The sequence below is a fragment of the Pleurodeles waltl genome, chromosome 12 (genome assembly GCF_031143425.1).
Source record: "Pleurodeles waltl isolate 20211129_DDA chromosome 12, aPleWal1.hap1.20221129, whole genome shotgun sequence".
NCBI classification, from domain to species: Eukaryota; Metazoa; Chordata; class Amphibia; order Caudata; family Salamandridae; genus Pleurodeles; species Pleurodeles waltl.
Window position 1 is genome coordinate 430,402,684 of NC_090451.1, and position 11,079 is coordinate 430,413,762.

The 11,079-nt window shown below is 42.5% G+C and overlaps 1 protein-coding gene across 2 annotated transcripts in view; it reads left to right on the forward strand.

Moving 5' to 3' along the window:
• CENPN (centromere protein N) overlaps positions 1–5,846 on the forward strand; it is a 183,820-nt gene extending 177,974 nt beyond the window's left edge. For both annotated transcript variants that reach the window (XM_069216905.1, XM_069216906.1), the window contains exon 12: positions 5,386–5,846. In XM_069216905.1, coding sequence (XP_069073006.1) covers positions 5,386–5,501 — 116 coding nt within the window. In that variant the 3' untranslated portion in view covers positions 5,502–5,846. The remainder of the gene's footprint in view (positions 1–5,385) is intronic.
• Positions 5,847–11,079: the final 5,233 nt, after the last annotated feature.

The window sequence follows — 11,079 nt, forward strand, 5'->3', positions numbered from 1 at the left end:
ATCTTTATATTGATTTATTTCCGGCAACAGATAAAGTCCCTCAGAACACAATATACCAAGCCTATGGCCAAGCCTCTTGCATTTTTACAATACTACTTTAAAAATAGCCTATGTATACACAGGTACAAAGCTCCCCCAACGTAAAAAGGAACAACATTGCAGGCCTTACTTGCCTAAAATGAGCCAGCCTGAATACAGGTACTAGAAACATTCTCTTATGTTTTGCATAAAGTACAAAACATTACCACATGGGTGATGGTTTGGGCTGAGCTATTATCGCACTCATACAGACCTAAAATGCCATTGGCAGCCCAGCCTTTAAGGAACGCTGGTGGTGCATTGTGGCATATGTGGGCTCAGCAGTGGGACTTGAAGTTTCAGTGAGTGCAGCATCAGGGGAATCTCTCTGACAAGGTCCAGATATCTGATGGAACTCCGCAAGATCTGCAGTGATAGCCAACGAATCGCGATTGGGTCAGAAGCAGATCCCTCTCCCTTCCCCAACCAGATCTGACAGTAGTGACAGATGCATTACTCCTGGGATAGGGCAGCCTTCTGGGAGAGGTGGCAATCAGAGCATCCTGTCTCTGGCAGAGTCCAGACTCCACATCATCCTGTTGGTGCTCTGTGCGATCCTGCTAGCATTGAATGCATTTCTTCCCTCTGTCAAGGAGAAGATGGTGCAAGTGGTCATGGACAACATCGTTGCAATGTGATGCTGCTACAAGCAGGGTGGATTGAGATCGTTGACCCTTTGCCAAGGCGTTCTGCGCCTCTGAATGTGGCTGAAACAGCAGGGCATATCTCTGGTGGTACAACATCTTTCAGGCTCACTGAACACCAGAGCAGATGAACTCAGCCAAAAATGTCTACTGGGTCACGAATGGAGTCTCTATCTGAAGGTGGTGCAAGGTCTCTTTCAGCAGTGGGGAGAGTCTTGGTTAGATCTGTTCGCCTCTGAAGAGAATGCACAATGTCAGCAGTTTAGCACATTAGAGGTTCCAAGGCGGCAATCGCTCAGTCACTTTTTGTTTCAAGTGGAACTCAGGCCTCCTGTACGCCTTTCCGTCCATACCACTTCTGCCCAGGGTTCTCAAGAAGATGAAGAGCAACAGAGCCCAAGAGATCCCTGTGGCTCCAGAATGGGCACGGAGAGTCTGGTATCCCAAGCTGTTGAACATTTCTATCGATCCTCCGATCAGATTGCCCCTTCGGGAGGATCTTCTGTCGCAGCAGCAGGGGAGGGTTCTTCACCGAAACCTGTCAACTCTCCATCTTCTTGCGTGGAGATTGGCTGGTGACAGTTGACAGCCTTTGACCTTCCTCCTGAAGTCTGTACTGTAATCTTTGCAGCCAGGCATCCCTCCGCCAAAAGAGTATACGCCTGTCATAGGAAGAAATTTGTGGCATGTTGCACAAACAAGTCTGTTGACCCCCCCCCCCTTTCTGCCCCTCTGTCTGAGTTCCTGTTTATCCTTTCTTTGGTCCAGCAGGGCTCTCCTATGGGCACTCTCTAAGATTATTTGTCTATTCTACTTTTTTAGGGCTTCATGGTCAAGTTTCTTTGTTTAGGTCTTCAACATATTTCCTCCATCCCCATTCATTATGCCCTAATGGGATCTGAATTTAATTTGTTTTGACATTTCAAATGTGTATTCCTTTTGAGCCTCTCCACAATTATCCTTTCAGGCTTCTGACTTTAAAAACAGCCTTGCTTGTGGCCATTACATCTGCCTGCAGGGTGAGTGAGCTGCATGCATTGTCATCTAAGCTGCCCTTTCTCTCCTGACTATGTGGTGCTTTGCACTAGGGCTTCTTTTCTACCAAACATGGGTATGCCTTTTCAGGTAGGCCAATCAATTACCTTTCCTACTTTCTATGCACCCCCGCATCCTCCTAATGAAGAGGAGAGGCTCCACCGTGTGGTCAAAAAAAGAGCATTCTACCTTGATCGTACAAAGAGTTCTGGTTGGATTATCTACTCTTTGTCAGCAAATAACAGTGTACTAAAGATCCCTTGGTTTAGATACATCAGAGACACGTGTAAATTTCTCAAAATGGAGGAGGTGTGGAGTGCTCCCCACAAGTTGGTAAAGGAAATAAAGGAACGTGTAAAAAAGTGCTACTGGGAGAACATTTTGACCCAAACTTGGTTAAAAAACCATGGCAGTCTGACTTTGCACTTCTTAGACCACAAATGCAGTCCCAAGTTTGAGGCTTACATGGATAATGTAAATCCTCCATATACCAAAACACTATTTATTAAGTTTAGACTAGGGACTCTTCCGCTTAAGTCATTTACAGCGCAATGGAGATCGGAGGACTGCAATTCAATATACTGCCATCACTGTCAAAAGACAAAAGAGTCACTTGCGCACTTTATGTTTTTCTGCCCTAGATATCTGGTACCCAGGAAAAAGTGGATTGCTCCCTTATGTAGGGAAATTGGAATAAGGGAATGGAATACGGCATTACGACTCCTAACAACTGATACAAGTGATAAAATAGTTTTCTCTGTGGTGGGATACCTACGAAGTGCATGGTCAATAAGAACAAAAGAACTATTATAAATGTGTAATCCCAACACATTGGTTTTAGACCATATTCATTTAATATATCAGTTTTCAATTGGATGAAGCTATAGCCTTAATGGTCTGGACTTTTAGTTAAAGAATAATGATGGTTTGCATGTTTTATAAATTTGTGACCATAACTTTATTTAGGGGTTTAAAAAAAAAAAAAAAAAAAGAGATAAATGAAAAATTGGTCCTCCAGCGGCGAGGGTTTTTGAACTAAAACTTTGATAATTACGTGCTTTTAATAATTTGGTTTTAGATTATAATTAATTAGTCTGATAAATTTTAATTGATTGAACCCAAATTCTAACGATCTAATATTTTTATATGTCTTGAGATTTTGTAAAAACAAAAATGTTTAAAAACAATATTATCTACACATTTTTAAAAATCTTAAAGTGCTATGTTTCTTAATCATGTTATGTTTTGTCTACTTTTATGGCTTACAGCCGAAATAAAGAAAGATTGAACATTGAACAGTTATGTGGTTGCGAAGAAAGGTCAGGCAGTGTACAAACAGACCATCTCCAGATGGGTCATACTCTGCATTAAGGTCTGGCACGCACTGGCCAAAAAGCAAACCCTTAGGGCTTGTGTTCTCATTTTACTCCACTTTTAGTTGCAACTACCGCGTTGGCACCCGGAGTTCCAGTCCTTGCTATCTGTCAGAAGCAACCATGGGCATCCCTGCACATGTTTACCAAACACTTCTGTCTGGACAGGTGGGTCTGTTGGGACTGGTAAGTTGCCCGTTCAGTCCTGCAGAACTTTCTAGTATGATCTTGGATCGCAGACCCACTTCTGGGGATTGTATTGCTTGGGTGTCTATTCACAGGTAAGGAATCTGCAACAAGAAGTTCCTATCAGATGAACAAGTTACTTACCTTCGGTAACACCTTATCTGGTAAAGGCATATTCTTATTTGCAGATTCCTTACCGACCCACCTATCCTCCCTAATCTGCAAACTGATTTCTAGTGAGAGGAACTGCCCCTTAAGGGCCTTAGTTTTGACATACCAGTAATCAGTGTTCTTCATGGCTCTGCGCTTCTGGTGTGGAATGTCATGAAAACAAACTGACATCAGCGCACCAGGGTGGTACCTATATAGAACCCACAGTGTCCTATCTGGCTCAGAGAACGCAGACGATGGGTGCTGAGACGATCAATGCCAACTAATGGTGCGCAGGGTTATGGCTCAGAAAATTCTCCACATCCTGTATGACGCCCGGGGAAAATTCACAGGTAAGGAATCTGCAACTAGAATACCAGATACAGAGTTATTGATGGTAAGTAACTTGTTGTTCAGCGAGACAGGTGCGAGTTGGCCTAAAGCCATTTCTTATAACACTTAGAGAAGAGATTACCTCCCTGCATGGAGAGGTAATATCTCTTATCTTGTTTCATGATTTTTTTTGTCTTGAATTCAAACCTATGTAAAAGAAGGTTGTGCTTGAAACGTTAATTGTTGTGTACAAAAAAGGATGCACTCTTCTCTTATTCCTCTATCCTGCTCTTGCATTCTTAACATGTGGTAGGACCAGAACATTTTTATATAAGCTGTCAACCTTTACCCCAAACCCGCACATTTGTCACACAGATATGCCACTGTCTGTGTGGGTAAACCGCTCTGGTCAGGCGTTTTATTGTGCTGTACGGTACCAAGCCTGTTTGTCTTGCATTGAACAACCTCCTACACGTATCTTAGCACATTTATATGTAATGTTCTCTCCATCTTTCATCCTCCGTCAGCTTGATTAGCTTATGCTATGCACTGGTGGTGTGCGTGATAGCTGACTTGCATAACCTCTGTCTGTAGCTTTGAAACAGTCATCTGGTGAAAGGAACTGGCTGAACCAACTAGTTCCATTCAGCATAAGAATGGGGGGGCAAGGGGGGAGGGGAGGGGACTACATGACCTTGACCACTGGAGACACCTGAGGAGCTTTCCCGCCCCCATATAGGCTAAATAATCATAGGAAAGGTGAAGGCTTTTGTGTGCACAACCTTCTTCTAGACCCCTTTTGTATATAACCCAGTTTTACCAAACCAGGATACAAACAGCAAGCCAAGAGCTATCAATCTCCAGGGATGAAACCATCACTGTTCTTAGAAACACTATAGCACTTTCAAACAGTCAAACTCCTGATCTGAGCATGGAGGTTCTATGCTGCTATTGCTCCACGAGGTTGTGCAATCTTCTGTTTACTTGTTGTCAGAGCTTAAATAGGTCTCCATATCGAGGAGGAATTAAGGCCCAAGTCTTCAAACACTTGGGTAACTGGAGTGTTGCCCCAGTGAGTAGGGCCCATATTCTGTCGGAAAAGGCATGCAAATTAGTACTGAGCACTTTCTCGTCTCATTGCATTTGAGACCGTCAGTATCCGAAGACGTGCATTTGATTCTGTATAGAAGCAAGATCACCGATAGCCTGTTTTCTCCATTTTTTCTACCTTTAAAGTATGTGACTTGGTTATAGCTACTAATGATTAATGACGAAAACCACGATTGGAATAATACGACAACAGATGAGGAATAGCCTAAGTTTAGAGACGTTTTTATAGCCTTGAGAAACCGTGTCGTGAAGCAGGGACGGTGTAAATAGAACCTCACCTTATTTTTTTTTATATAGCAGTTTGCAAGAGATGGTCTACCTCCACGGTTTGTGCTTTTTGTTATACCTCACCTCTACCTTTGTTGTGTTGATTTGAATGTCTACCCTACAACTGCTTGCGATTCAACTCTGTTTACTGCCTTTCATTCGGTGTGGAATATTTTACATGAAATGCCTGTTTTTGTCACCCTGTCTAGGCATTGCTGAAGCACCACTTTCACAGTTACTAACATGCATACCCAGCAAGGCCAGAAACCATTTTAAAATTGGAGAAAAAAGACGTACACCTTCCTTGGCAAAACCTGGTTCCTGACGTGCTGCATCTTATGGACTTTTTTGACCGAGGACTATGTACAGCTATAATGATAAGCCAACACTGGTGTTTAAACAGGACATTGAGTGTGATCGCTTCACAGCTGCTTCTTAGCCTACATGCTACGCTAAGTTTTTGCACCAGAGAAATAAAAGCTATATGTGTACTGCTTATTTAAATGCAAAGTTGTTCTGTGTTTCCTTTGTTTCTCATGTTTTTAAAATATTTTTATTGGGTTTCGGGAAATAATCAAACTAGCAATAAATGGGATTTATCCCTTTTTGCTCTCCAGTCTTTGAAGTACAGTTATCAACCGAAAATAAATGATTCATTATTTGGAAAAGAGCTGGAATAGCCCTTCGTTGTTTGAAGCATGCCTATATCAGTCAATGAACAGCAGGCTTAACAAAGAAAGCGTCTGAATGGGAGTCTCTTCAATAAAGTGCCGAAACCACGCAATTTGCGGTTAAGGAATATTTCACTGGAATTTGGGTGGGAAGGAAAACGTTCTCACAATACAATGGTAGGTGCACATTGCGTAGGGAGGAATTTTGTTTAGTTATAGTTAATGATGGGGAATCTGTGCTGAGTATGGTTAGATGTGTTCAGAAAACGGGCTTGTTGCTTGAATTTTTAAGACAGCAGTAACGATGAGCGTTTTAACTCAGTGTGTGGTTAGTCTGACTGAGTGATACATTATTGAATGAGAAAAGAATTAAGGCTGCTGTGAGGTTCCGGACATAGAAAACATATTTTGATTTGGTGAAAGGTTGATTTATATAGTGAGAAATTGAAGTAATTATAAATGCACTGCATATTAAGGGTGATTAGGCGAAGGGTAATCATGGGTTTTAAAGGGCAACCCTTTGCAGGTATGGAAAGGTGGCAAATTATTGTTTTATAGATTAGAGGATGGCTTGGTTCTGTGAAAATGTATTCGAAAACACAATAAAAAGGAAATCTTGCAAAGGGTGAAAAACTGGTCACTGGAGAGAATGACACTAAATGTAGGAGGATGGGATTCCTCTGGAGCTGAAGAAATTCGAAGTGTTGTAAGGTAATTTGAAACCCAGAAGTGAGAAAAGCGATGGCATGATTTACATGCTGCAGAAGGAAGGATAAACCATATGGACCGAGTTTTTCACAGGGACTGAAGGCGTAGAATATACTGAAGGTCTTGGCGAGGAACTGCCTGTGCTCTTGCAGGTTCTAGAGGTATGGAATGTATAGCCAAAGGCACGAGAAAGCGCACATTATGGTAGGTGGCGTGAAGATAGGGTACATTTTGTCAAGCATGATCCAATGCATATTAATCAAAGATTATTAAAATTAAATTACCACTGCAAAGTCATCCACAAGCCCTCGGAAAATCTGGGTTGGCAGGAATTGGAGGTAGTGAAGAGAGAGGTTCCAAATCATTGCCTAAAGGGAGTTAAGTATTGGAGTTTTGATAAATATCTGAAGCAGCACTGTGATCCTACGATCTGCAGTGCTGACTAATACAATACGTAGATATAAATGAGAAGCAGAAGTTCATTGGACCAAATTAATTACATGTTCAGGTTGTCAGGTGAATATGTGGGGTAAAAGGTACATCAATGACTGTGTGTTTGTGAGAGGTGAATACAACAATAGACGCCCCTCATCTACCAATAAGAACAGCTCCACATATCTGGCTAAAGAAGACAGTGCATCATCTATTTGCAGATGGCGATCCTACCAGATTTGTAAAAAAAACATGCTTGATAAACAGTATATGAGCCTCATAATGTAAAATAGCCGTTTCACAAGGGGCTGTGCTGTTTTGCTTATAGGCCAAATGTAACACACTTAAGAGTATAGTTGATTTTTTAATGCAAACTACTAGTAGTTGGTAAAAGTGATATATTTATTGTCAAGAATAAAGAGATTGAGTATTCAAGCAGATTAAGTATGCCCATATACATAACGATCCTTCACCCATCTTGCTGAATAGATACCCTACCAACCAGATGCTTATTTAAGAATTGAATGATGGCAATTCAAAACTGATGTACTCTAATCCAAAATAGATGAACCTTCAAGCGTGTTATTTTTTTTTTCTGTCAACTCATAATCATACTCCCTTAGAACTTAAAACTGTTTTTAGTTAAATATTTTGACGTTTCTTGCCTTGATTTGTTAAGGCTGGGTAACAGAATTGCAACTTAAATCCGAATCTAATTTGTAAACCGTGATTTTACAATAAAATACATAGAAATGAAAGTGAGCTTCAAATGGTCTGGTGTATTTAAAGTAGACATGAACTGGTCAGCTCCTTGTTAACATGGAGGCGGTTTCTCATTTATACAGCAGATATGGCCAAAAATAGGGTAGACAGGACATGGTCAAAATACAACTTCGTAGTAATGTAGGTTTACCCAACCAGTTAAAATGAGGTGTACACAAGAGACCTTACAACTGTCTCCAGCTTTTCATTTCTGGCCACTCATAGAATGCTTCGAGCATTTGTAGTTGGCAAATGTAGGTGCAGAATGATAGGTGCTGGCATCACCTAACCTACTCCCTGAATATTTGTATTCCTCATGGCTGTCTCCCATTCCTTCCCATTACTTCCTCATCCTAGTCCTTACATCCTGAGGTGAATCTCCACCTGGAGATAGGCATCTGTCTGCCCATTTAAAAGAAAAAAGTTCAAACCCCCTGGTGTGTTGCAGTAAAGGATCACCTCTACCTAGAAACTTCTCTTCATCCTGTAGAAGACAGTTATCTTTGTGCTTCCTGTTTCTGTATGTTACTGTGTTCTTGCTTTACTGGCTTCCTTAGACCCAGCTGGGTTCTGCTGACCATGTGTTAAGTCCTCCATGTACCCTAGCCTCGTTGATGGGCTTATTTCATTCTGTGTTATGCTGTTTTTGAGCGTTAGGCATGCTATTGCCTGGTTTCATGTAGGGATCGGGGCTGCTGCCCTTCCCGTTGAGCATGGATGTGATTTCCTCCTGCTGGGAAGGTGCTAGGTGCGGCGCTTCCTTGTGTGATCACTGGTTGTGCTGGGCTTGCTTGTTTGCAGGAGCTATGGATCTCTTTAGATAGTCATGCTTAAATTCCTCTTCAGCCTGGGTGGTGACCCCCTGTTTGCGCCATTATGAAATTTGAGCTGAGGTGTACTTGCTCTGTTTGCGGTCCTGGAGTTTCTGTACTGGGCAGTGTGCCTGCCCCTAAAATCCTGTGGTGCGAACTGGTAGTCGGCTTCAGCCTGTGCTCACTGTTTGGCTTGAGGCTCATGAGGCTTGTGAGTTGTGTGCTCCGTCTTGTAATTTCTTCTCGGTACTGGTTCTAATATTTGGCCTTCCATTGATAGGCATTCTTTTGACCTTGGGCTAAGTTTGTACTCCCTGGCTGAGGTGAGGGCAGGTGAGTACCCCCGGGCTTGCCTGGTATCTCTGCTGGCTTGGGGGATATATGCGCCCTGCTCCCATCTCAACTGTTCAGGTTCTCTGGCCTTTTCCCCCTCCCCCTTTTGCTCTTAGGGTTCAGGGTTTGACAGGTGGGTGTCCTTTGTGTTCTGACTGGCTTGGGTGTGCCAGCTTTCTGCGTTGCTGAGTGGACTTATGCTTATGGAAAGAGCTTTTGTTTAGCTCCCTGGTCCCAACCTGCTACGTTTTTTGTTGTTTTTATTTTATTTTGGGTGGGGGTGGGGAGCAGACATCTCTTAAGGGGGCAGCCCCTATGCTACTTGTTTTCCTGGGACTGCTCTGAACCTCCGTTTTTCTGTGTACTCGTGGTGTAGGATGTTAACTTCTCCTTTACTCTCTGCTATGGCTTGGTTTTTATTGGGCAGCAGACTGTCATGTCCCTATTTAGGTTTGGCTTGGCAGCGGTTTGCAACACCCTGCTGTAGCCAAAATACAGAAGTAGGCTTTGGATCAGCTCCATTTTGCTATTGGCTTGCTTGTGTCTGTCCCCTTTAGCCATATTACTTTGAAGCGTAGTTGAACTCTTGCATCAGAATAGATGAGTGGCCATCTCACTCATCACACTATTCACAGGTCACCTGTGATTCTACCTCATAGGAAGTGGTTCCATTGCAATGCATGAGGATTTGTTACTCAGAAATGTGCACCTCCCCAACATATTTTTTGTCAATTTACATCATTTCTCATTTTTGTTATTTATGTTTACAGTACAGTAGGATGTTCTTCAATATTTTTGTCAGAGCTCGAGTGTGAACCTGGCGCTATAGCCTAGCTGGTTTATTGAGTGTTTGCTTCATTTTGGACAACAAAATCTCAATGTCAACCAATGTCCCACTGCCTCCAGCAATAGCATCTAAACCTTTGAACTGTCGCGTAGGTTGCTTGTGGTGCTCATATAATCAATGTTAATATTATCAAGTTAGAACATGTCTGATAAAGAGCATGTATGTGTTTAATTAGACAAGAGCTTAACATTTCATCAGTTTTGAAATCAGCAAGCTCCTGTCCAACGAGCTCCTCTAGATTAAACAGTAAAGAGATTTTGGATGTACAGTTTACAGCTATTAAGTACCTATGGCTGAATATACCTATACATTTTATGGTATATTCACCTGCTTCTTGAACATACAGAAGGTACTCTCAAACATATGGTAATGAGACCCCGTCGTAGGCGATCATTGACATTGTGTGGCCCATAAAAAGCAAGCATACGTCATTAGACTGGCAAGAGTGAACACCTCTGTGTATCTATGGGTGTACAATGTTTATGATGTGCTGAAAACAAACTAGTATTAAAAAAAGTGATGGATGGAATGCTTGAATTAATCTCAGCTACTGATATCACTCAGGGCCCAATCCATTGTTATTTTGCACAACATTGCAGTTTGACCCAGTCATATACAAATCAATCTTGACCCTGATCCATAGGAAACAGTCCAGGCCAGGTCCATGCAACTGAGGACAGGTTTCGCTCTGATTAGGGCCTAACAGGCAAGTATAGCTTGGTTCCAGTGGCCCGATGTACACAGAATTTGTGTCTAGGGATTGCTATCCCACTTAGGGCAACACAGTGTAGTATACACAAAAGTGATGGATGGAATGCTTGACTTAATCACTCGCATCACAGTCCATTGTTATTCTGCATACTGTGTCACCTCAGCCTTACGCAAATCAGTCTTGACCCTGCTAAAATGAGAAGAGTCCATTCAGAATTCCCTGGCCCACCCTGAAGCAGAGCACAATTAACCCAGTGCCAGTTTGCCCTGATTAGGGCTCATCAGCCAGGTATAGCTTGGTTCCAGTGGCGCAGTGTACACTGGATTCACATCTAGACATTGCCATTCCACTTAGGGCAATACAGTGTAGTATACAAAAAAGTGATGGATGGAATGCTTAGCTTAATCTCAGCCAGTGGTGATCACCCAGGGCTGCATCACAGTCTGTCGTAATTCTGCAAACCCTGCCACCACAACCATATGCCAGCCAGTCTTGACTCTTCTAAAATGGAAACAGTCCTCTCCAGCTGCTAAGCCAGGTCCTCTCTAAAGCAGATCATTAGCAACGCAGGACAGGTTTCGCCCTGAACAGTGCTCATCAGCCAGTTATAGCTTGGTTCGAGTGGC